This window comes from Stenella coeruleoalba, assembly GCF_951394435.1.
Source record: "Stenella coeruleoalba genome assembly, chromosome: 13".
NCBI lineage: Eukaryota > Metazoa > Chordata > Mammalia > Artiodactyla > Delphinidae > Stenella > Stenella coeruleoalba.
The window spans coordinates 64,206,763-64,234,469 of NC_137159.1; the positions used below are offsets into that span (position 1 = coordinate 64,206,763).

General features: G+C 39.3%; 1 protein-coding gene across 3 annotated transcripts in view; it reads right to left on the bottom strand.

The window, feature by feature from the left end:
- Nucleotides 1-10,254: 10,254 nt before the first annotated feature.
- TTC27 (tetratricopeptide repeat domain 27) overlaps nucleotides 10,255-27,707 on the bottom strand; it is a 184,685-nt gene continuing 167,232 nt past the window's right edge. Inside the window, exons 17-21 of one of the 3 annotated variants that reach the window (XM_079941112.1) lie at nucleotides 21,859-22,056; nucleotides 20,446-20,557; nucleotides 15,440-15,540; nucleotides 14,273-14,341; nucleotides 11,443-11,462 (exon numbers count right to left, since the gene is read on the bottom strand). In XM_079941112.1, the coding sequence (XP_079797238.1) occupies nucleotides 14,315-14,341; nucleotides 15,440-15,540; nucleotides 20,446-20,557; nucleotides 21,859-22,056 (438 nt within the window). In that variant the 3' untranslated portion in view covers nucleotides 11,443-11,462; nucleotides 14,273-14,314. Of the gene's footprint in view, nucleotides 11,463-14,272; nucleotides 14,342-15,439; nucleotides 15,541-19,750; nucleotides 19,800-20,445; nucleotides 20,558-21,858; nucleotides 22,057-27,707 lie in introns of those variants that run through there. The other 2 variants (XM_079941111.1, XM_079941113.1) reach the window with 2 other exon arrangements.

The following is a 27,707-nucleotide window of genomic DNA, read 5'->3' on the forward strand; positions in this document are numbered from 1 at the left end:
ACATGGGCTCAGCAGTTGTGGCTCACAGGCTCTAGAGCATAGGCTCAGTAGCTGTGGTGCACGGGCTTAGTTGCTCTGCGGCATGTGGGATCTTCCAGGATCAGGGCTCAAACCTGAGTCCCCTGCATTGGCAGGCAGATTCTTAACCACTGTGCCACCAGGGAAGCCCCTAGTACTTATCTTATAACTGGAAGTTTGTACCTTTCGACTGGCTGCATCCAGTTCCCCCTCCCCCCACCACCCATCACTGGTAACCACAGTCTGATCTCTTTTTCTGTAAGTTTGTTTGTTTTTGAAGTATAATTGACCACAACACTGTTAATTCCTGTTACACAACGTAGTGATTCATTATTTCTATACATTTCAAAACGATCACCATGATAGGTCTAGTTATGTCACCAAAGATATTACATAGTTACTGACTACCTCCCCACTTATTTCACTTAGCATAACACCCTCTAAGTCCATCCATGAAATGGTAAGACTTCCTTCTTTTTTATGGCTAAGTCATATTCCATTGTATATTTATACCACATCTTCTTTATTCATTCATCTATTGATGGGCACTAGGTTGCTTCCATATCTTGGTTATTGTAAATAATGCTGCAATGAGCATAGGGGTGCATATATCTTTTCAAATTAGTGTTTTCATTTTCTTCAAATACCCGGAGTAGAATTGCTGGATCATATGGTAGTTCTATTTCTGTTTTTTTGAGGAAACTCCATACTATTTTCCATAGTGGCTGCACCAATTTACATTCCCAGCAACAGCGTACAAGGGCTCCCTTCTCGCCACACTGTCGCCAACATGTGTTATTTGTGGTCTTTTTGATGATAGCCATTCTGACAGTTGTGAGGCGATATCTCACCGTGATTTTGATGTGCATTTCCGTGGTTAGTATGTTGAGCATCTTTTCATGTACCTCTCTTCTCTGGAAAAATGTCTAGTCAGATCCTCTGCCTATTTTTTTCTATAAATTTATTTATTATTTATTTTTGGCTGCATTGGGTCTTCGTTGCTGCATGTGGGCTTTCTCTGGTTGCGGTGAGCGGGGGCTACTCTTCGTTGCAGTGCGCGAGCTTCTCATTGCGGTGGTTTCTCCTGCTGCGGAGCAGGGGCTCTAGGCATGCGGGCTTCAGTAGTTGTGGCACGCGGGCTTAGCTGCTCCGAGGCATGTGGGATCTTCCTGGACCAGGGCTCGAACCTGTGTCCCCTACATTGGCAGGAGGATTCGCCACCAGGGAAGTCCCCCTCTGCCCATTTTTAAATTGGGATTTACTTTTATGTTGAATTATATGAGTTCTTTATACATTTTGGATATTAATTCGTTATTGGATATCATTTACATATTTGCATTTCTTATTTTTTATTGTGAATACTTATTCCTTAGAACCTTGTTGGAATAATGCATTGAGGTCTGTGTTCAAAATGCATGCCTCCAAAGAGGTTTATTTTATCACAAATATCTGGTGGCACATCAATCTGGGTGGGCCAGATATAATTTTTGTCTTTAGGCCCACACAGGGAGTATGAATTCCAATATTAAGCAGCCTTGCTGTTAGGAATTATCAGAGAATTTTCAGAGAAGAGATTTTTCATTTTTTCCCCCCTTAACCCAGAGCCAAGTCTGAGACAGAGAAATATTCCATCAATGTCCCTCTATGGAGTGAGTTTTTGTTGTAACTGTTGTTACACTTTTCATGGAGGATGGTCCCGGATACAGAGGATCCCTGAGTCAATCTTCTTATTCAAATGGATCCTAGGTTTTGTCCCATGTCTCCAAGCATGCTCAGCCCATTAATACCTAAGTTTACCCCCCAGGAATTAGTAGATGCTTTCAGAGCACACAGCCCCTTTAGCATTTATTTACTTCTCTTGATTCATGCTTTATGACCACCAAGAATTTCCCTATTTCCCCACCAATTCAGCCATCCCTTTAAAAGGAATTTTTAAATAAATGTTTTATCCAGTATATTCAGTTCTTTTAAGTATGGGTTTCTCTGGATGTCTAATCATATTGTTGGCAATTAACATTGATATTTATTTTACTATATTTTGTTCCAAATGTACATTACTTAATAGCTGTAGTAATTAATAATACTAGATAATTATTAATACTAGTAATACTAAATAATTATTCATAATAGGAGTAACAATACTTTATATACATATATAGAGAGACCTTTAGCATTCAGTGCTTTTCTTTTCATTTAATCCTTACCATCAGTCTGTTACGAAGCAATACAGGAATTATTTTCATTTTCTAAAGCTTAATTATGTTCAGCAATCCCCAAACACAGGCAAGTATCAGAATCATCTTTGGAGCTTTAAAAAAACACATTTGCTCAAGGCTAGGGGATCTAAATCTCCTAGGTTTGAATCTAGGATTTTTTTGTTTCCTGTGTTTTGGTTTTTGTAAAATTCTTCAGGTGGTTCTGATTCACAGCCCTGGTTAAAAATTCACCATGCTTAAAAAAATCCACTAGACAACTCACTGAACACAGCTAGGGCTTGAATCCAAGAATTCTGCCTCTAATTAATTACTCCCCCCTCCCCTCTCTGAACTGATTTTGAAACTAATTAACGTACTGATGATGCTGGACTCAGACAGATGGAAATTAAAATGTCAGTTTTATTATTTTGATGTGTTATCACATTTGGGCCTCCTGATACTTCTCCTGAAGTTTAGTTCTTGGATTGATCCATAAAGGAAGAGTTTGGGACTACAGAGCAGATACATTCCTCAACCCAGAATTACTGCCCCATTAAGGAGACTAAGAGGGGGGCTAACTCTCAGACAAGGCTGGGCCTTGACTTTTTGTGCTTCCATTGAGAGCAGGGGTGGGAAGAGAATGCGACCTCTCTTTTGGCAGGAAAGTGAGAAGGGGAACGGGGGAGGGAGGGAGGGGGAAGGAGAAGAGAGGAAGAGAGGGAGGGCCGAACTTGTCTAGTTCCTTAAGTCACTCCTGCACTGGAGTAAACACAGAGTAGAGATGCTAAATTATTCCTCCTGTTCTTCTCCTTCCTAGAATGTGGAAGGAAATTCTGTTTCTTTTAAGGAAAATTAATGACTGGCGAATAGGTGTTCCTTTCAACACCTCCTATGTCTGACACTATTTTCCTATCAGTACCTCCCTTAAAACCAGTCAAGAGGGGCCTCTGCCTTGACCTTTCACTTTGATGGGTCCTTCTCTGTCCCTCTACAGACACCCCTCACTCATGGGACCAAGAGAAAGGGACATGCCTACCTAAAGCCTATACTACCCCCACCTTCTAGGCCATGCTTAGGTAACTGAGACCCCAGAATCCCCTGCCCAAACACCCAAAGCCTGCATCACAGAGCTGCGTAGACCTCTTTCCCAGCCCTATATTCCCAAGGGTAGAGTGGCCTCTGGTCTTGCACCCCTAGGTCTGAGGAGTAGCATTATAACTGTTTGTGGGGGGTATGATAGACCTGAGACGTGTGCTGGGGTGTGCACACTGGTGCACAAGAGGCCCCAGAAGACTAGGGTGCACTGAAGGAGGGCCGACTATCCCTGCACCACCCTCCTCTGGTCTGGAATTCTGAGGTTTTGAATATTCTAAGTTAAAATATGACCCGCCATTGTAAGTCAACTATCATTCAATTTTTAAAACTGCCCTTCCAGAATTAATATTGTTAAAATGACCATACTACCTAAGGCAATCTACAGATTCAATACAATCCCTATCAAATTACCAGTGGCATTTTTCACAACCAGAACAAAAAATCTTAAAAAATTTGTATGGAAACACAAAAGACCCCAAATAGCCAAAACAATCTTGGGAAAGAAGAACAGAGCTGGAGGAATCACAATCCTTGGCTTCAGACTATACTACAAAGCTACAGTAAACCAAACAGTATAGTACTGGCACAAAAACAGAAACAGAGATCAATGGAAGGGAACAGAAAGCCCAGAAATAAACCCACGCACTTATGGTCAATTAATCTATGACAAAGGAGGCAAGAATATACAATGGAGAAAAGGCAGTCTCTTCAATAAGTGGTGCTGGGAAAACTGGGCAGCTATATTTATAAGAATGAAATTAGAACATTCTCTAACACCACATACAAAAATAAACTCAAAATGGATTAAAGACCTAAATGAAAGACCAGACACTATAAAGCTACTAAAGGAATACATAGGCAGAACACTCTTTGACATAACCTAGAGCAATATATTTTTGGATCCATCTCCTACAGCAAAGGAAACAAAAGCAAAAATAAACAAATGGGACCTAGTTAAACTTAAAAGCTTTTGCACAGCAAAGGAAACTGAAAAAACAAAAAGACACCTATTGAATGGGAGAAGATATTTGCAAATGATATGACCAATAAGGGGTTAATATCCAACATATATAAAGAGCCCATACAACTCAACATCAAAAAAACAAACAACCTGATTAAAAAATGGGCAGAAGAACTGAATAGACATTTTTCCAAACAGGACATGCAGATGGCCAACAGCTCATCAGATGTTGAGCACATGAAAAGATGCTCAACATCACTAATCATCAGGGAAATGCAAACCAAAACCACAATGAGATATCACCTCACACCTGTCAGAATGGCTATCATCAAAAAAAACACAAATAACAAATGTTGGTGAAGATGTGGAGAAAAGGGAACCCTGTACGCTGTTGGTGGGAATGTAAATTGGTGCAGCCACTGTGGAAGACTGTATGGAGCTTCCTCAAAAAACTAAAAATAGAGCTACCATGTGACCCAGCAATTCCACTCCTGGGTATATACCCGAAAAAAACAAAAACACTAATTTGAAAAGATACATGCACCCCAATGTTCATAGTAGCATTATTTACAATAGCCAAGGTATGGAAACAAGCCAAGTGTCCATCAGCAGAAAAATGGATAAAGAAGACATGGTATATATATACAATGGTACACTACTCAGCCATAAGAAAGAATGAAATTTTGTCATTTGCAACAACATGGATGGATGTGGAGGGCATTATGCTAAGTGAAATAAGTCAGAGAAAGACAAATATTGTATGATATCCACTTATATGTGGAACCTAAAAAATACAATAAACTAGTGAATAAAACAAAAAAGAAGGAGACTCACACATATATCAATAGAAAACAAACTACTGGTGACCAGTGGGGAGACTGAAGTGGGGAGGGGCAATATAGGGGTAGGGAAAAAAAAGGAGTTATTATGGGATTGTATGAAATCATGTGTGTGAAACATTTGGAAACTGTAAAGCACTATAGAATTTAAACAATCTTTCATTCAATAAAAATTTTTAATAATAAATAAAAAAAAATTTTAAATGCCCTTCCAAGTCAGAATGAAGGAATATTTGTCAAGATCAAAAAACAAAACAAATTTTATTTAACAGTTTCTTAGCTTGGTTTATAACTTTTAAATAATTTAGACATATGGTATGTGGGCCTCCATTTGTACTCTGGCTCAAAGCCCCACCATATTAAAGGCAGGCCTACTTCCATGTGCTTAATTATAAACTTAATTAATTAAAAAAAATTTTAAAGCCTATCTCTCTCTCTCTCTCTCAGATGTGTATGTGCACATTCATAGGAAACAGTCTAGAAGAATATGCAGAAAAATGTTAATATGGTTATCTAGTATGGGGGTGCGATTTTGGGTGATTTAGTGTTTTTCTTCTAGCTTGTTAACTTTTTGACAATGAACGTGGAAGGAACACGTGTGTAATTTATTAAAGTAGGAAGGTGAACATTAATCAGGGCATGCCTACCCACCCCCTCAAAATAAATAACCTTGTTTCCTACTGGTTATGATCAAGGGCACCAACTGTGCATATGAAGCACACTCTAGCTCTGCTACTGCTACATATTTTTTTTGTGAAAAAGAACTGTTGGGGCATAAACAGGTTTTCTGGCCAGACGGCTGTAAAAATACCAAGACAGCTTTTATCAACCCTGGCACCAGACATCTTATAGGCCAAACTGATTTCAGTAAGTAGAGTGATAAAGGGCACACAGAAGACTGGAAACAATTCTGCAGTATTGTTTCTCAAGCTCTAGGGTCATGACCCCACAGGGATTACAGAAATTGGAGCCAAGTTGCTGGATGCCCCCATCCAGGGACTCCACCAGTCCCTGGGACCCAAAAGACCATCCACAATGCCCCTTTCTCTTGATCATAACAAGAACTAATTGTGCTCAGTTGCTCACAAAACACTTTGCACACATCATCTGATATGACCCCTATAGCAATTCTGTCTGGTCTGTAGGCTATTTGCATTTTATAGTTGAGAGAATTGAGACCCAAAGAGGTTCAGATGCTCAGGTGTGGTCACAGCTAGGAAGTGGTGAAGCTGGGACTTAAATCTAGGTCTTCTAACCCTGAGTTTATCCTAGGCAGCCAATTCCCCATTTCACCATTTGTTCTGCCTACTCTCCCTCATCACTGTTACTCTTTCCTTTTCCTAGCACCAACCCAAGAAATCCTGATGATAGGAACTTGGTTTTGTTTCTCCTTGACTTCATAAAAATCTATCACAGTCTTTCCTTCTTCCCTTCCCCTATCCGCACCTGTAGCCCAGAAACATGGAAAGTTTGCAACAGAATGAAAATGCTGAGAATCACGACACTTTGGCATCATGGTCCAGCAGCACTAAATGTCATTAAGCTCCCAATGGAGAACAGAAAAGGCTGTATCAATGCTTATTACCAAGTGGTTTCTAAGACACTCTTATTTGTATTTCTATTAAATTTTACTTTCAAAGCACTTCCACATGCATCTTCCCAATTGATCTTGTGATAACATCTCTGTCATATGGATCACTGACAGTTTACAGAGAGGCTAAGGACTTCCTCAAGTCCCATGGTAATAGAGTCTTCAAGAAGCATTTCTCTGTCTGTGAGCAGCTTTGTGTAATAATATCTGTATGCCTATAGATGCTCATGTTCATTTGAGCCCTCAGTCTGGAAAAAGTTAGCAATGCATGGGTCAGCTCCTTAACAACATTAACATGATTTACCTCCCCCCACCCCTTTCTGGCAACACCACAAAAGATTCAAAAATGGCTGATACTTACCGTTCAGAGGACCACTTTCATAATAGCAGCTTTCTGCCTCACATTACTTGGCGGGAGTCCCTCTTCATAAATCACAATGTTGGCACACGGCCAAGAGATGGTGTGGTTGACTCACAGGTCACTGTGTTTATAAAAAGTCAGAATAATAAAAAGGAAGGCAGATCTGACATCACTGGCAAGAGAAAAATTTTAGTGTTGTGCAAAGCGAACTAATTACAGCTAGCTCTGAACAGTGCGGGAGGAGTGAAGACCTTGTTGGACAAATCCAATCCCGAAAAGGTCCACATAGAAAGTCCAACCACTCTACTAAGAGTTTGCAAATCTCCTCAAAATTGACATTAACTTGTTATTTATCCTAAAGTCAAAGGGAAAGACAAAATCTGCTCAAGCGAACTCTTTATTAACCACTTTATTAACCACGGTGAAAGAGAAGGCACTTTATAATAAAGTAATGAGAACACACACACAAATGCACACAAAATTGGTTTCTAAATTGGCTTTGCTGTGAGCTGCATATCCTGAGTAAAAAAGTACCTCTTTGTCCACTAAGCTACTGCAATTTTAAAAAATAAGAAAAGAAAAAATTTCAAGATAAGCTCAGCTTTTATAGTCCACTTGGTGAAAACCTAATGCAGCTACAATTATTATTAGGCCTTGGTCTGTGAAAGACTCTCTAAGAGTTAAAAGCAAGCCAGCACTACCTTTAGCCCATAAAGGATTACTCTTTTATTAGTATAGTCTTGGGATTAGTGGAAATGTCTATCTAATGAATGCAGCTACTATATTTGAGCACATGCCTGAATAAGCTGCTTGTTGATTGAAACCTATCTATTTATAAGCACTTCTGCACGTTGTGAAAAATCCATCTGTATCACCACAGCATGGCGCCCACCATTTCAATAAAGGCTCTTTGCCATTTCACTATAGAGCCTGCTGAATGAACGGGCAGAAAGGAAGTGTGTTGCACCCACTTAACAGGTTTTATTCCTCACTCTTGGCAAATAGAGTTACCTTATCTAAACACCAACTTAGATGAATGTGAATGTTATACAAACAGAAAAAGGAAAAAAGAATTCTTTTCATCAGACTCACCTAGGGTTTTAACCTAGTAGACTTACCATAATTTGGATAAATGGTCACAAATAGCCCAAACTTGGCCATATCTCTGCTTATGTCACAATCTTTGAATGTAGTCTGGAAAGTAGGTGAATTTACTACACATACTTGATACCATTTCTTCACATTTCTGCTTACGAAAGCACACTAATAGATGTCCAACAGAAACAAGTACAGCATGAAGAGAACAGCCTTGATACAACATTAAATAAGTCGGGGACTTCCCTCATGGTCCAGTGGTTAAGATTCTGCCTTCCAATGCAGGGAGTGCAGGTTCGATCTCTGGTCGGGGAGCTAAGATCCCACATGCCTCGGGGCCAAAAAACCAAAACATAAAACGGAAGCAATACTGTAACAAATTCAATAAAGACTTTAAAAATGGTCCACAAACACAAAAAGAAATCTAAAAAAAAAATACACCAAAATGAAATAAGTCAGTGCTTTCAATGTTTGGGGTCCTCATTACTGTACTGAGGCTTCATCTGAGGTAAGGCCAAGCTGTCCACCCCTACATGGGAACCTCAAAGTCCACTCTGGGATTCTGCAGTTCTGAACCTCACCACTCTACTCACGACCCCTCAACACACCCCCCATGGCGCTGCTTCCCAGACTCAGTATCAACTCTCCAAGCTTCCTGAGTTTTGGGTTTGGGTGTAGGGAAGTGATTTCTTATTCCATTTGGGTTTATTTTAACTCCTTTGCAGTTAGGGTCCCCATTTACTATGTTGCTTCTTTGGAAAAAGGCCAACAAAGAATTTATTAAAATAAAGATCAAATAATCCTAAATAATCTTAACAGACCACAGGCAATTGTTAACTGAGATTTCACAGAATTTCTCTCCTTGAAAAACTTTATAAACAATGAAAGGCAATCTTTCCAGGTATCCCATTGTTGGAAAGAGAAGACTGAAATCAGCTGACCATTGGAAGTTCTTTCTAGCCCCAACATAGCAAGTACAAAGAATGCAGGTTTCAGCAGTCTTCGAATTCCGGCTATTTCTCTTTCTTTAGTTTACTGGTGATGTCGCAAACCTACCTAGTACATAGTGAGTACTCGGTAAGTATTATTATTTATGCTGTGGGAACTAAATAAAGATTAAAGGATAACACCTTTATATTTTTCTAGTTGATAAGACAAATTCTGAAAACCAATGTATTAATACTAAAAAACCAAAGTTGAAATCTATAAAAGATAAGGCATTTGGAAATAGCAAGTATATAAATCATAACATAGCAATACAAAGCATCAAAGACCCTATTGGAAATGATATACAGCTGTTTAAACAGATACTCTGTTACTGACTCTGCACCTGGGTGAAAGTGCTATAAGAGATATTAAGAACTTGATAGGAGGTACTATTATCACAACACTCTCTACAGATGAAAAAATCAAGTACCAGAGTGTTAAGTAATAAGTGTTAGGAGGTGGTACAGATGAGGTTTTGCTAAAACCCAAGTTTTTCCTACTTTACCATAGTACCCACCCCCGACATTTTCTTCAATTATGTTAAACATTCACTTAACATTCACTCACCTAGTAAGACTATTAAACATAACTAATAGGTCTATATCTTTAAAAGAAGATATCTAATAGCTCTTTTGTGAGATCATCCCAAGAAAAAATAGGTGTAGGGCAGCTTCCTGGAGACTTTGGTCCACTATAGCATTTGAAAATAGGACTGGAAGGTAATAATCCTTTTAGGACTTGGTTTGTGGCAGTTCACACTCACCAGTGCCTTTCTACTTTGAACCCAAAGGAAAACAAACTGAGAACTAAAAACTTCTAAAACCTGGAAATTCTTCTTCAATCTTCTACTCGATTCCTGAAATCTTTACCCTTTTCAGTATTTATCTGTTTTCTATTGGGGTTCACAGCTAGGTACCGATAAAGAGGTTTTAATCTTAAAACCTCGTTCCCTCCATCCAACCATCCACCCACCCACCTATTCCCCAATGGCTTCCATAAAAGATTCAAGTGGACATTTAATGTTAATTCATGCTACTACATCATTTTACTGGTCTTTCTCATAGTTACTGCATCTCCTGTAAGAGAAACTGCTTTGAGACATACATCAGCTTTTTTTTTAGGCTAGTATGATACTAGAAAAGACAAGCAGGTGGTTAAGTAAAAGAAGCACTGCTAAGCATTCATAACCAAAATTCACTGACGAAAGTTTTTAAAAACATTTTTTTTAATGGTCAGAATACTTACATTTGTGGATTACATATTTTTAAATCTCCAAAGGCAGTAGAAACTCACAAAGCAGCAAGGGATAGAAATTATTCACATTTTATAAATAAGAACATGGAAAACAGCAAGGGTCAAATGACTTATGCATGGGACCCAATATTCAGCAACCCAAGCCAGGACTTCAAATTCCTTACTATGACTTTTGTAGTGAGATTATTAAGCTCAGCTGCTGCCTTCAATATTTGTTTCCATAGACATTACTAAGAAAACATTTTACTTTGGCATTTTTGTAATATGGCACCATTTATAGCTGTCTTCACTCATAATAACCTTATTAAATAACCATCTTTAGGTCTGGCAGTATACACAATGAGGGTCAGCCTGGTTACTAGTGGCTAATGGCTGAGTCAAAATTTGAGTTATGTCATTTTTTTCTTGCATTTTCCCTTATTTAGAAGTTAAACCATACCCACATTTCTAACTTAGCCAAGCCCATATCTTTTGGACCCAAATACAAAATCTCAAGAAGCGTAAAGGTTTCCATCACCAAAAGTACTCTTTTATCACTTTTGGATAACACATCAGCCAATCTAATGATTCCACAAACTTGTAGCGTGTGATTTCTTTTTTTCCTGTTTAGACTTTTTCCAAAGAATGATCTAATTCATTTTAGGCTGTGACAGAATAAACCCTATGCTAAAAAGAAAACTACATTTTTTTTGCTCTTTGTGCTGAAATACCTGAAGGATAATAAAAATAGTGAATTCAACTGTAATTAAGCCTAAAGAAAGAAGGAAGGAACATTTTATTTAATGTATTTCAGAAAGTTCAAACATTTGGAAAGATCACAAAAGAATGTTACCCATACAAGAGAAATTTATTAAAAAAATTAGTATCTTGTAGTTTAGATACACAGGTATAAGAGAAATTCCAGAAGGTGAAGCACCTTTTCCAGAAGCTGTTCTGAGGATGGTCAATACTGATTTCGAAATTGGTTGCTTAGGTCTTGAAGCTCTGTTACTAAGGTGTCCATTGCTGCTGTTTCATCAGCTAACTCCCTGGAAATTTCTCCACTTACCACATCTGTAAAAAGTTGCTGCAACACAAAGAACAAGGCAGAACTATCAAAACGATGAAAATCTCTTTAAAATAATATAGATAGAGTACAGAATTAAAATTCCCTTTGCTTAATAATACATTATAGTAGCAACAGTAGTATTTGTTCTATTCGCCATCCTGAAATATACAAGCTGCAACAATTAAAGGATGAATCAAACAATATGCCTGAACTTGTAAATTCAAATCAGCTCTGCTCTTCAAAATGGTTGCCTTGAATATTGATTATATTATTCATTTCAATGTCATAAGATGGTTTTTGGATAAAGAGACATCATTCATCCAAACAAAAGAAATCTATTCTTTGTGTATACAAGCAAAACAAATGTATTTTATATTCAAGTTCATATAAATCATACTTTTATGCTAATTATTTGAAAATTAATATGTCTTAGGACTCAGAGGCCACAAAGATCATCAAAATTTGGTGACAGCAAAAAAGCCCAGCAAAATAAAAGTGCCCCCCTTCGGTAAAAGGAATTGCCTTGGGAGGCATATTGCAACATACTCCAATAATGCCACCATGGCTGAAACATTCTGGAATGCCTCTCTAGGAGCTGCCTGCTGAGCCGGTATAGGCACCCAAGAAATCAGCTTCAGGATTTTATGACTGTGTGTGTGTGTGTGCGTGTGTGTGTGTGCGTGCGTACATGTGTTTTAATCAGAAATGTAATTTACTCAGTTTACCATAAATCTTTTTCATCACAACTGACTAGATGATTTGTTTACAAAAATCAAATTTACCATTACAATATAACTATTTACTACCACCATAGATGATAGCAATTGTTCTGACAGCTATTTTAAAAAGGGAATTCTGAAGATGTTCTGAGTGACGGCATCATCACTACAATAAGCTTAGAGTTTCTCATAGTGATTTATGGAGCAAAGAACATTCACTTGAATGCAGAACTTCAAAAATGCTTTGCAAAGCTTTGCCACATTACTGTGTAGTCACGCCTTGTACAGCATTTCACAACAGATTGACATACCAACCGCTGCGATGTGATCAGTAGAGAAAACACCTTTGAGGAAAGTAACTTGGACTCACATAGCATATTTGTTTTTACTAAGAATTACAGTACTTGCAAATCATCATAAATCTGCACCACTGGGACTTCCCTGGTGGCGCAGTGGTTAAGAATCCACCTGACAATGCAGGGGACACAGGTTCGATCCCTGGTCTGGGAAGATCCCACATGCCGCTGAGCAATTAAGCCCATGAGCCACAACTACTGAGCCTGTGCTCTAGGGCCCACAAGCCACAACTACTGAAGCCCGCGTGCCTAGAGCCCGTGCTCCACAATAAGAAGCCCGTGCACCGCAACGAAGACTAGCCCCCGCTCGCCGCAACTAGAGAAAGCCCACACACAGCAACAAAGACCCAATGCAGCCAAAAGTAAATTAATTAATTAAAAAATAGTGTGCATCACTTCCCTATAAAGTAAGGAGAAAGCAGAAAGAAACTTAGGCTTAGAAAGAATGAATAATTTGCTGAGGATCCCATGGAGTGTAAGTGGTAAATCTGTTCTGTCTCCAGGCTCTCCAGCGTTTTCACCAACCGCCCTCACGACCCCCTGCAGCAAATCTGTACAAGGACAGGGTGCTGAGGGCCGAGGAGTTACTGTGTCCTGGCCAAGCATGGACTTCATGACTTTAGGTGAATCTCTAGGTTCTACCTAGGAGTTTAATTCCATGAAGTCCCAGGCCTGGCAAGAAAAGACCAGAGATTCATGCAAACCAAGCCTGCTATTTAACACAGTTATCGTCATTCATTTTCACTTTTTTAAAAAAAATTTATTTATTTATTATTTTTGGCTGTGTTGGGTCTTCGTTTCCGTGCGAGGGCTTTCTCCAGTTGTGGCGAGCGGGGGCCACTCTTCATCGCGGTGCGCAGGCCTCTCACTGTCGCGGCCTCTCCTGTTGCGGAGCACAAGCTCCAGACGCGCAGGCTCAGTAGCTGTGGCTCACGGGCCTAGCTGCTCCGTGGCATGTGGGATCCTCCCAGACCAGGGCTCGAACCCGTGTACCCTGCATTGGCAGGCAGATTCTCAACCACTGAGCCACCAGGGAAGCCCCATTTTCACTTTTTTTTTTTTTTTTTTTTTGCGATACGCGGGCCTCTCACTGTTGTGGCCTCTCCCGTTGCGGAGCACAGGCTCCGGACGCGCAGGCTCAGCGGCCATGGCTCACGGGCCAAGCCACTCCGCGGCATGTGGGATCTTCCCGGACCGGGGCACGAACCCGTGTCCCCTGCATCGGCAGGCGGACTCTCAACCACTGCGCCACCAGGGAAGTCCCCCATTTTCACTTTTTAAAGTGTTCTGCAAAAGTGTTCTTTTGGAAGGCAATTCTGCTTAGCAAACCCAATTTGTTGAAAAAGTAGAAAAGGCATATGATTTCCTACAAAATCAGAGACTCCCAAATATTATATGCAAAAAGGTGCTTTCAAAGGAGATGTTGGGAAGCAATTTTTCCCATTTTCGGATAATCCAGTTGTGATCTAATGAGAACAAAATCTAAATACAGATGATGTTCTAAGGTCTCATTTTCAATGTTTGGAGTTCCACAATATGAACGGATGGGTAGTACAGACAAGACTATTTAAGTCATATAAGTATAGGTTTATGTAAAGTTAATACATTATAAGAAAAAGTTTTGCACAGAATAGGGAAATCTGTAGAGTACATCCTGAAGAAATAAACAATCATGGGTAGGTTAGTGATCTCACCAAAACTAGGAAAATTAGCTCCCAATTTGGGAAGGAGAGTCACAGAAAAAGTCTGCTACCTTGACTTTCTTTGAGAGAGCTCTTGCAGTTTTCTGAGAGACTCATAATCGGAAGTTGTTTGAAGTTTCCTGTTGGGAGGAAATACAGTTTCCCCAGGTAGATTACAGAAACCTGGTTCCAGCATGCAGACTAATAAGGACAGAAAAGTGAGTTAATAATCTAAAGAGGCAAAAATGATGCTCTGATCTGAAAAGATCATCAATTAATAAAAAGCATAGTCTGGAAAGGTTTTTACATGTGTCCAGAAGTGACCTTCACTTGCCATGGACTTGCTCTCAGAAGTGAAGTAAAATTAGTTTGCAACCCAGGATTAAATAGTGAAGGCAAGGAAAGATTAGAAAAAAAAGTGCTAAAGTGTGTTAGAAGTTATATTCCTTTAAATTTTGTTCCTGAGGTGTACTCCAAACCTGGCTGCATGTTAGAATTACCTGGGAAATTTAACACAAACTTCCCAGGCTCTGTCCCAGACCCGATCTGTCCCAGGTAGAGATGTGGAGTCCAATCTTCAAAAAACCTCCCTCCATAATTCTCGGGTGTCCCCATCCTAGCACTGGATCATAGGTTGGCATTTGTAATCTGATACCGTATGTTTTAGTTGTCAGGCTTGAGTCAACCTATCTACCTTAATATTTGTGTCAAATCCATATATCACCTACTTAATATTCGTCTCTAAATCAATTTTTTATTTAAATAAAAGTATTTTAAAGGAAACATTAGAACACTACTGTAAATAGAAAATAAGCAATACTATTCATGAAATTGTAGGTTTGATATGCTAGTTATACTTTTTCTAAGATGCACTGAAATAAATACATATTAAAATAAAATGTTTACCCAAGTGCTACTAGTAGTATATATGCCACACTTCGGGAAAAAGTGATAGTAAGTAGTAGAGCAGTGTTTTAATTTGACTTAAAGAAAGCATCAAGAGCCGGATTATAAATATTAATTTCAAAGACTCCTAAGTTACCCATGTGTAGGGTGGTTTAGCCACTGGGTCAATGATCTCCTCACCAGTACAACTAATCACCTGGGGGCTGATGTCTAAAATATAACATGGGCCTAAAATTATCCTTCATGTGAAGGAAGACTTAAGAGCACCTGGCTGATACCAAAGACCTTTTATTTTCTATGATAATTCTAATTAATTCACATTTCACTCTCACCTTTGCTTTAGATAACAAGCCCCGTAAATTGAGTCGCACTGAAGAAAGCACTTGTATAGCCTCTTGGGGACTGGATTTGCTTCTACTGCATTTTATAGCCACTGGAAGATAAATATGGGGAAAACATCCATTAAAAATTGATAATGATAATTTGTAAGTACAAAAACCAATTAGTTAATTAGGATTTTATAGTAACAGACTTCAGAAATATTTCTATGTGACAAGTTTTATTTTGGTGAAAGGAAAATAAGTTATATGCATAAATTTTCCTTTTATCCCTTAAGAAGGATAGCTTATTGCTAAAAGGAAAATTTTGAGGAAAATGAGGGATATTTGGTGAGTTACAGACTGTTGGGAATGGACCATGAAAACACACATGCACGTGCACACACACAAGCACAGAGTAATGAAATTAGGCAGAGACAAGGTCTAATTGAACACAAGGTACCCACAGAGAACAAAAACATATACAGCTCATCTTAATGTGGCTTCTCACGGTACTGAGTCCCTAATGGGGAATCACAATTGCAGACGACACCAGCCCAAAGAAGTGACATGCCAGATATCTACAGCTCAATTCTTGCTGCATTTTCATATTCAGAGTTTACATCACCATTCTGGAAGAAGTGACGCCAACAACCTAGGCGCCTGCATTTAGGGAACGTGACCACGACCAGGCTCTGGGGTCACTAAGCCATGCTTGGTATCCATTAGCAAGAAGTAGGGGAGAGGACAGTCACTCATTCCCGACACCTCTACCTCCAGCATTCTGGAGAGCCCATTTTCCTAAAACTTGAAATTATCAAGAGCGTGTAACCCTTCCTAGCACAGGGCCTGCCTATTAATGCTTTTTAAGAACAAGTGGTTAAGCACAGTGGTTAAGAATCCACCTGCCAATGAAGGGACACAGGTTCGAGCCCTGGTCCGGGAGGATACCACATGCCGCAGAGCAACTAAGCCTGTGCGCCACAACTACTGAGCCTGCGTTCTAGAGCCCGCGTGCCACAACTACTAAAGCCTCCATGCCTAGAGCCCATGCTCTGCAGCAAGAGAAGCCACTGCAATGAGAAGTCTGCGCACCGCAACAAAGAGTAGCTCCTGCTCAACACAACTAGAGAAAGGCCCTGTGCAGCAACGAAGACACAACACAGCCAAATAAATTAATTAAAAAAAAAAGAACAAGTGAAGAGCTTTGTAAAAATATAATGCCTCTATACCCTGAGAAGACCATAATTCATAAAGAGCCATGTATCACAGTGCTCACTGCAGCTCTATTTACAATAGCCAGGACATGGAAGCAACCTAAGTGTCCATCAACAGATGAATGGATAAAGAAGATGTGGCACATATATACAATGGAATATTACTCAGCCATAAAAAGAAATGAAATTGAGTTATTTGTAGTAAGGTGGATGGACCTAGAGTCTGTCATACAGAGTGAAGTCAGAAACAGAAAAACAAATACCATAGGCTAACACATATATATGGAATGTAAAAAAAGATGGTTCTGATGAACCTAGGAGCAGGACAGGAATAAAGATGCAGATGTAGAGAATGGATTTGAGGACACAGGGTGGAGAGGGGAAGCTGGGAAGAGGTGAGAGAGTAGCATTGACATATACACACTACCAAATATAAAATAGATAGCTAGTGGGAAGCAGCTGCATGGCACAGGGAGATCAGCTTGGTGCTTTGTGACCATTTAGAGGGGTGGGATAGTGAGAATGGGAAGGAGGCTCAAGAGGGAGGGGATATGAGGATATATGTATAGCTGATTCACTTTGTTATACAGCAGATACTAACACACCATTGTAAAGCAATTATACTCCAATAAAGATGTTAAAAAAATTTTTTTAAGTACACACACACACATATATATATATATATGAATGTGTATATATAAAAAAAGAAAAAAAAAAGACAGTAAATGCCTAGTGAGCAGAGGGGCAAAATAAAATGTTGCTGAATTAAGAAAGAAAAAAAATAATAAAACATGCACAAAATGAGAAATTCTAAAAGAATGAAACTAACTTGGAATAAATAATATTTAATGTCTTGCTTATATATATATATATATATATATATATCTAAAATGCCTCGTATTTCTCCACTGATTTGTTCTTGTTCCTCTAAATTATGCTCACTACAAACAGATCAATAATCAGATCCTATTTTAAAACTACACTAAACAGTGCAACAACTGAAGTTTACTTAGTACCCTGTATCACAGAACAGGGATGGAAAACAGATTTCTTTCTGTATGCAAACTCTCACCAATTGGAGGTTGCTTGTGCCTGGCAAAATAGTTTTGCCATTCATTAACACCTTCCATGGCTGGTGAGAACTATGCTTGACATTCCTATTCTAAAATAATAATCAGACTTTGAAAGGATGCATGGTAATCAACAACGTTACACTCATTTTCAAAGGGTACAGTTAACATGGAGATAGTGAGGATTATGATGTCTGTGTCCCATAATAGAGGAAGGTTGTAACTGCTATTACTGAGGTACTTGGGCTATTTAGTACCTAGTAACATATCAAAAACAGCTGTGATTCTGTTTTCAATCCTTCATTGTCATTTTGATAAAAACAAAAAAGCAAAAAGACAAACAGTGCTCCATTAGTCCCCTTCCTCAATCCCATTTCCAAAAGGCGTTAGAGATGGGGAGACGGTGGGGGGGGGGGGGAAGACAGACAGAGAGAGACAGAGAGAGAGACAGAGAGACAGGGAGAGAGAGAAACAACCTGCTGTTTCAAATCATCGGGAAATCCAAGACAGCTGTGCTTCCTCCAGGCAGACTGTAGTTAAAATGTGTAATTATTATTTTAGAAGTTCCTGGATGGCAAAGAAGGAACGAACTTTTGTCCACTCTTTCCCAGAAGACAGAACAGCAGAGACTGTAAATGAATACCTTCCAGACAGAACAATGGGTACACGATGACAACACTATCATAGAAGGGTCTCCAACACTACGTGGAGACCACAATGTCTTACACCAAGCTTTCTGAAGCACATGGCTACTCTTAAAAATAGCAACCCAGAAGGGAATAAATCATATGGAGATTTTTCTAAATGTTATATTTCCTTTTCCAGAATTGGGTGAGGTGGAGAACAGTGATGGGGAGAAAGTTAAAAAAGAGAACAGAAATAACAGAGAAACTCAGCTCTTTCTTCCATGAAGCACTGGTATACAAAAGCAACATAGAAAAGGTTAAGATTTATCTCCATAAATCTAAAATATCACGAGAAAAGAAAGCTGAGCAGCCACTCAAGTATGCTTAAAATGTTGTAGGAGCAAGAACACATAATTCACTAAGTCAAAGGGAAACTTAAAAAAAGAACAGACACTTGTTTTTCTCTAAGTATTGCCCGGATGAAAAAACAAAAAAAGGTACCAAAAATAGTTCGCAATCAACTTTAAGAGGCAAAATGAAGATTTTTCCTAGAGTACTTCTTTAACCTGCATATTTATATTTGACAGGTTTAACACTATCACTTAGTGATTACAGAAAATATCTTGGCTTTGACTGTTATAGAGCCTGCTGTTCACCGAAATGTTTAGGGTTGGCAAGCTGAAGTAGCTCAGATAAATTCAGAGAAAATTGCACCCTGTTATAACTGCTTAGCATGGGTTTACTGAAATACAGTACCATATCCACAAAGGCCAAAGGGATAAAGAATGAGCTCCATCTAAGCCCACCCACCAGGAGGCCAGCACAAGCTACATAAATTCTAGCCACCCTAGACCATCCTTCCACTGGTCTATCGGCAATTATCTCAACCTTTTGGATAGTTATATCCTTTTGTCAAAGATAAGTAATTATTAACTACTAAGCCCATTTCTAAATTGTTTGAATGTTCTATGACTTCTTTCAAGGCAAAGTTAAACTTTATTCTTGTTCGTTTTTTTCTTTTTAGTTTTGAGTCCCTTATCATACAGCCCAGATCCTCTACCATAGAAGGAACAGGGTGGGGGTAAGGAGGCAAGGGATTAACATTTAAACCATGTGTAAGATACTGGTAAGTGTTTAAATATGTTTTTACTTATTTTTCATAACAACCATAGGTAGGTTATCCCCAGTTTCCCCATGAGGGCACTAAGAGTCAGAGAAGCTAAGTAATGGTGACCCCAAGTCACCTAGTTAGTATGTGGTAGAGCTGGTCCTGGAACTTGGGCCTCCCTGAGTCCAAAGTTCTGCCCTTTTTATTGTCCCTTGTTGGCTACCTATTTGCTGCAACTATTAGTTGCAGAAGTTAGAGGAGGACTTTAGGATAGGTTCACAGTCCTTGTGATTCAGTTCTTGACAGTGTGGCTTCATTATTTTATTTGAATTGCATTCCCAGGGCATCACATGCCTATATTCAAACATAAATATAAAAGTGCATTATTACCTTTAACTAGTATATTTTTCATTAATGCAAATATTTAAAGGCGGCCTTTATCTGGAGTATCTTACCCCAATTGGCCTACAATTTTATATGTAAGGTTTTCCCTCCCCTCAAATATCACCCACTAAATTTCCCAAAGTTATGGATTAGATTATATTTGTAATTTCCTTTGTATATGCCATAGCTCTTATGTATATTGCTATGCACTCCAGAAATCTATGTATTTTTATGAATATTTTCATTTATAAAAGAAGAACATGAGTCAGGAAAAGTTAATATTTTCTCACTACTACATCATCAGTGCAGGAGAAGGTTACTTCTGTGTGAAGTGAAGATTAAATACAGTTGTAAAAGTATTTCCTATCTCTAAAGTTTCTATCATCTGTCACTTATTCAAACACTATTTAAGCCTCTAGCCTATTTCTTCTTATTGCTCCAGGGTGCCTACTACAAAATAGTTGGTCTGTAAATATTTGCTGAATTAACTACAACAATTTTAATATAATGAAATAACCTGAAATTATTTGTAATGGAACTTTGCTTTTGACTAATACTTCTTATCAGTAAAAATACATTAAAATATGCCATGGATATCAAACATCACATCAAATACCATGTGCGAGTCCTAAGGCTCTCTGAACCACTTCCTTAAATGATGTAATATCTTTCTCCCAACAACTGGACTGTGTGTCACACTTGTATGCCTTAGAGAGATACTGGAACGCCTGAGGAAAGAAAAAGAACAACTTTCAGATTAACATTTCAAACTCAGCTTCCTGGAAGTCATATGGAACTAATTCCAACCGAAAAACCAGTCTCTCTTGTTATGTAGCACAGTTTCTATGATTCTCATCAAAGAAGGGGCATAGATGCACATCCAACAGCAATGAGCAATTAAAAGAAATCAACTGGATGTGTCTGGATAGAGACACTTCCCTCCAAACAGAAAAATAAAAACGCTTGGTTTGGAAATCTATAAGAAGTATACACATTTCCCTAGCATTTGTAGCCATCAGCTTGAGAGACCAGTTTAGAGAATGAGGTGTGAACTTGGTGAAAACTACTGAATTACTGGTAGGTGTGTAAACTCACAGATGTTTAAAACACTCTCTTTCACAACCCCACCCTTGTGGATTCTTGAGGGAGAAGTCACAGATCAGAGAATTCAGAGTACCCTTAATTCTGCACATAAACAGGGGACATAATTCAAGGCAAAATGGAAGGATGGAAAGCAGGAGTGTGTGCATGCCTGCGTGTGAGTATGTGTTCTCTGGGCTGACAGGGCTTTGGTGGAAGCCAGCTGGGTGGACTGAGGGAGGAGAGAATGGCTAAGAATCCCACAGATTAGCTGTACTGTGGCGAATTCCAAACTTACACAAGAAGTACACTTGATTTGTTGTGGATGTTTTGAAAAGAGCACAAAATATTTAGTATTCCAACCTTGGAAACTCTGGAGGTGCATCTACATTCTAAGATAAGAAGCTAAGGCATAACTTGAATCTATCTGGTGTTCTACTGCACTTGTGAGAAAGGGGCAGGGTAACCTTTGTAAAATATTTTATGTTTAGACTTTAAAAGCTCCTCTCTGATATTCTTATCTAGCCCCTTTTTCTTTCTCCTTTTCATAGCCTCCATCTCGGATTTAAACACTCCTTTGTCCTTGTACCGTCTACCTTAGTCTTCAGCAAGGAGCCTGCAGAAAGGGGTGTGGAGTAAATAACAAGAACCAGCTGTTCGCTGCAGCTCTGGAGGGAGAGCAGGTTAAGACAGACCCTTTTGCAGGAAACAGAGAACAATTATTTAAGAAAAATTCATGGAAAGAAAAAAGATGAATACTTACAAATCTTAACGTGTCCACAATTCAGGGTGCTTATGTTAAGAACTCTGAATCACACCTGAAAACTTGAGCGTATTCATCTTACCTTTCAAATTATCACAGTCTTCCTCCAACCATCAAAAAAGCAGATCCACTACACCTATGTTCAAACAGAAGGCAAAAGCCCCGGAGGACTGAGGCAGGACTCACCTTTTCATTTTCATCAGGCTTGTCACTCTGCCCATTTCCACACACTTGGGCATATAGCCTCCAGATTTCTCCGTCGTTCGTCACTCTTGAAGTTACTCTGCCAAACAGCTCCTGCAGCTTTCCTCTGAGGCCAGATGCAACATCTCCACTACGATCAGCCATCCCATCCATCACTGCCCTGACCAGAATTGTAAGGACCTTAAAAGATGCACAGGAGAAACTGGGAAGCTAGAAACAACCAAACAATAACTAAAAACAAAGAGCTACCCTCACCATCAACGAAGATGACAGTGAAAAACCTTGTCAGGCCTGTAAGAATATCACCCGTCACTTTTGAAAAATAAAATACAAGACGAGCCATCCCGAACCACAGTCTGGAATCGCAGGCCGACTACCTCTCCCAGTGTCCCTTTTCAGGCTCCTTGGAGGGCTCTGCTTCCACAGGGCCCTAGGCTCTGTGCACCTTTCTTCACACTCTGAGGGCTCTCTCTGAATGATCTGCTCCACACCTGTAGCTGCAAATACACTATGACCAAGTCTACCCGATACTGTCAGCGCAGCTCCAGCCCGACTCCTCTCTGGAGCCCCAGGATTGTGCACCTCCATATCTACCAGCCATGTCCCATCAACATCTCATGCTCCATCGATCCCAGAGGGAAACCTAGATCCCAGATCCCTCTTCCTCCTGCAGTCTCAGAGCCAGTGACCTGAGCACCAACCTAGAGTCTCTTCTCTCCTGGCTGGGCCACATGTAACCAATTTGATTCAACATTCCTAATGAGTCCTAAATCCAGCTTCTCCTCCTTTAGGTTGGACCTCACTATTCCCACCTGGACTGCAGTGATAACACTCTAATTCTGCTAAAAGAGGTCCTGGCCCTTCCTAGTTGTTGCATAATAAACTGCTAGTGCATTTGCCTTAGGTATGCAGGGTACCCACAAAGTAGCTCTTGACCTTCCAACTACCCCAGGTCCGCTCACCATTTGCAATTTCGTGGCCATCTCATTTTCATTAGTCAGATGCCTTGAATGCTGATAGATGAATTAAGGTGAGCCCCACCGTGGGTTACACTGTTATGACAAGCTACATCTGTCACATCTATATTAGGCTGTGTATCTCAAGGCTGCCTGGAAGCATAGAAAGTGCATCCTCCGTCATCCACTCCTGTGACAGAAGACCAGCAAAGACACATGGATCCACCTAAAGAACCAGCTCGAGGAGACTGCCCTCAGACCTTGCTGCTACTCAGTGCAGCCCTTGGACTGACAGCATTGGCATCACCCAGGAGCTTGCTGTAAATGAGGAATCCTGGATGGAGATGCCGCTCCATCTTAACTGAGATTCTGCATTTCTAACGAGCTCCCAGGTGATGCTGGTGTTGATGGTCCACAGATCACACTCTGAGTGGCAAGGTTCCAAGAGACAGGGTGCCACATCTTTATTCTTCCTCTGAACTTCAGGGAGAGGACCACATTTCATCACCTTGTGTCCCCAGTATCTAACATCAAGCCTGGCACACTGCTCTGATGTAAGGAGTACTTATGCCTGAAAGAAAGACTGAATGAACACACCTCTTTCAGAAAGCTTTGCTAAGAGAAATGCAACCAGTGTGACACCTTGCTCTGTCTCCCCATAGAGCATTCTGATCTAGGCATGAGACGCATCCAAGGAATCAAGGCTCCTCCGGCCCATGAACACTGTTAGGAATGTGAGCTCAGACTTACGGTCCTAATTATATACAGGGAGAAAAGTGGACAGGAGAACACTCACTTGTGCTTTTTTCTTTTTTGATGGACAAGGTAAATTATCTCTGCCTATAAATTCACATTACAATCCAACATGTAGTTTTAAATCTGAAAGTAATGAAATAGATATTACAATTCCACTCATGGTTTTAAATATGAAAGTCACAATGCAGGAGAAATGGTATGAATGTGCACTACCTGTTTCGAGTAATCATTCTGTAAACGTTTCAAGGATTAACATACTTCGAAAGAGATGGTCTATTGAAATAGTTACTAACATGGACAAATGAAGCATACTAAATTAGTAAAATTCTTTGTTTTTTTCTGGGATATCACAGTTGGCCCAACACCCTATCCCCTCATTTTAGCCACGATGAGTAGCCAAAGGGGAAGAAAAATCTTTTGGCCTTCTTGCCAATAAAAATGGAGAGCTGCAGTACTGGTGTTTGAGAGGGGGAAAGTTGGTGAAGCGGGTTGTGTGTGTGTATTTGTGGGTGCATAGAGGGAACTGCAAAAGGGTAAGGAGGTAGATAGAGTGCCTCTGTGTTGGGGTTAGGGGGCAGATACCAAACACCTCTACCCACTTCAAAGGCAGATACCATAAGTAGAGAGACCCTGAATATAAGGGGAGGCACTAACAAATTTGTTTTTATACTCTCTATTTAATGTACAATGGTTAAATCGCTGGATCTGGGCCTTAGAAGAGAGTTCTACATGGAAGAATACATAATAGAAGTCATTCATGGCCACGGCAGACATTGCCTAGAGAGACTGTGTTGGGTAAGCATCAGACCAAGGATAGTCTTAGGGAACACAACATTGAAAAGGAGGGTAGATGAACAGAGGTCTATGCACAAAGGAAAGGTGGCAGAAAGCGATGTCATGGAAACCAGGGAAGGAGAAAGTGACAAGGAGAGTACATCTACAGAAGATCAGGACTGGAAGATTCTGCTGGATTTGGCAGGTACACGGGTTAGTGACTGTATGCAGAGCTAAAGCCAGAAAAAGGAGGGCATGAGAGATCATGATTTTAGACAAGAGGCTCACAAAGAGAATCACATGAAAACCAAGACAAGTATTAACATCATAAAAAACAAAAAGCAAAAAATACCCCCCAATCATAGTATCCTGTAATACCTATTTTGAATATAATTTGCATAGGCATATAATATTAATAGAAAATATTCATGTAACCAAAAATTTTAATATAAATATATTGGGAAAATAAGAAAGGGAAGCAGTGGAAATGCTAATATAAAAGAATTAAGTCCTTATTTACTATAATAGGAAGTCAACTGATAATACCTAAAATTTGGTTAATAAAAAATAGGAGGGGGAGCGGTGGAGCAGGAAATTGCTGTATTTTGTTATAAGCCTTATACTACGACTTAACTTGTAAAAACTATATGTTATGTGTTACTTTAATAACACAAAAATTTAAAAATAGAGAAAAAGAATAAATACAAAGATTGGCAAAGAGGAAACAAAAAACGACAGCACACACGAATATTCATTTATAAACTTTAAAATTATGTCTTTGGTGTGTGTGGGCGGAGGGGGGAGGGGCAAAGACTATAACGGGACCGTGAGGACTTTGGGATGCTGGTGATGTTCAGACTCACACTCGGGGAAGGGCGTGGGGCGGCGGGGGGGCCCCGGGTGGTTTACACAAGTGCGTGCCCTTCGTGAAAATTCATGTTTACTTATGACCTGTGTACTTTTCTATATTTTCACTCTATTTTAATAAAAGTTAATTAAAAAGGTATTTCCTGCAATTAAGAAAGCCCCATAAACTGAAGGAAAAAAATAAGAGTTATTAAAATACAGTAACAAATGGAGCTAATATGTAATCTTCAAAAGTGGGTTTAGAGTGATAAAATTTTTTTAAAAACTATTAATGTTATAATTTAGTGGTTAATATCACCATTTCCTTCCCTCTAACTGGTGAGAAAAATCACACTCTTGTTAGCCAGACTGACTACCAAAATAGTAACTTTTAACATATATTTAACCCTTCTTTAGTAAACAGGTATTTTTAACTTAAAAAAAGCAAAGGGTGTTGTAGTAGGATTTCTCTGATAAAATGAATCACCAAGGATTATGATTTTCTCCTGGGCAGTCTACAAAGTTTACCTGCATTATAGTCCTTTGCACCATCAAAGGTGAAAAAGATTTTTTTTTAACAGGTAAATGTTTTTATCTACTGTGGACTGGGTAAAAATATGATTACTGAACCCATCAGTAACTAGTTAAAACTATAAATTATTAAGTATGTAATAAGAGGCTGAAGGGTAGAGTACTAAAGTTTAAGAATTTAGAGGTAAACGATTCTTGGGGAAACAGGATCCAAGATATGGCCACTTGGATGGGTTGCTCCTATGAAATAAGATGAGAGCAAAGAAGTTTAACTCCAAAGTATTGGACGTGCCATCTACCTAAAACCAAGTGTTCAAGAACAGTAGATCTAGAGTGGGGAGGAAGATATACATAGTCGGTTGCTGAAGTCCACCATGAATGTGGGGGAATGGCTAGGAAGTTGGTAAACAGCGGTAACGAGGACAGGTCTTCTGTCTGCAACATCACAGAACTGTTGTATCAAGGAGTCAATATACAGGTAAAGAGCTTCAAAAACTGTAAAGCAATATAAACCTATAAACTATCACAATCATCACTGACCCTCAACTTCCTTACTCTGTCAAAATGGGACAGCAAAGCCCTCATCGTCGCCCACTCATTATGTGCCCCTATACTTACTTGGATTAAAATGGAGCTAAAGAAGAACAAACTCTACCACCATGGTATCAGCCCTCAATACCTCCCACTACCCCTGCTCTGAGCACTCACCATGTGCTAAGCCCCATTCTAAGTATGCGACCAACATGATTTCATTTAGTTCTCACTGTAACCCTAGGAAGCAGGGACTTTATTATCTCCACTTTACAAAGAAATTGAAGCATGAGAGGCAAAATGAACTTCTCAAGGGCACAACGCAAGTGAATGGTGGAGCTGGGTCTTGAACACAAGTGATACTGGCCTCCTGAGTTTTGATGAGGATGAAGAGAAGACGATGATGACAGCAGGTAATATTCGTACATATACACCTTCCTATGAGCCGGGGGCTCTATGAACACAATCTTCCTAACAACCCTAGGGGGAAGGTGCTCTTGTTATTTGCATTCTGCAGATGAAGAAACTGGAGCACAGAGAAGGTAAATAACTTGTCCAAGGTCACACACCTAGGGAAGGCAGAGGTGGATTTGAACCTGCAGCTCGCATCCTGGCTCTTGCTCTCAAGCATTTGCTGTATTAAATGATAAAGCACAGCTCCTTACTCCTCTGTTGTTCCTTCCTTTCTAATAATAAGTTCTTTTTATTGGAAAGTTTGCTCTTTTATGAAATATGTATGCCAATAACTTTGATCAGTTCATTATCATTTTTTTGCCAAATCTTGAATCAACCCAAACCAGACAGGTTTTTGTAGTTTTTTCTTTTTTAACTTAAAAATTTCCCCAAGACATTGGAGCTAATAAAAAATAAAAAGAGAAAATAAAATTCGCAAACACAAGCACTACTGTCATTAATTTCTAATTTCTTTACTGTATGTAAATTTTTAAATATAATACTATGTAAACTGTTTTATCTTCCTTTTTCACTTAACATTATGTCATAGAATTTTTTGATGTTTTCATATATTCTTTAGATAGATCACTTTAATAGATTCAAAGCCTCCCACTGGGTTGACAAGAGCACAGTCTATTTAACAATTCCCCTGCAGTTAGACAGTTAGGCTGTTTCCATGTACTGCCATTGTCCTTATCATTATAAAGAACACTTCACTGCATATTTTTGTGCCTAAAGATATTTTTCATACTGAAGCTTCTTTAGGTTAGAATTCCAGGAACAGAACTATGGAATCAAGGGAATAAACATTTTAAGACTCTAGAGATAACCTGGATACTTTCAAAAAGGGCTAAATCAAATTAGATGTCCATCTGTAGTATATGAACATGTGTCATTTCACTGCATATTACCAGCACTGTGTGTGTGTGTGTGTGTGTGTGTGTGTGTGTGTGTGTGTAGGTGTTTTAATCTTTGATGTTTTGT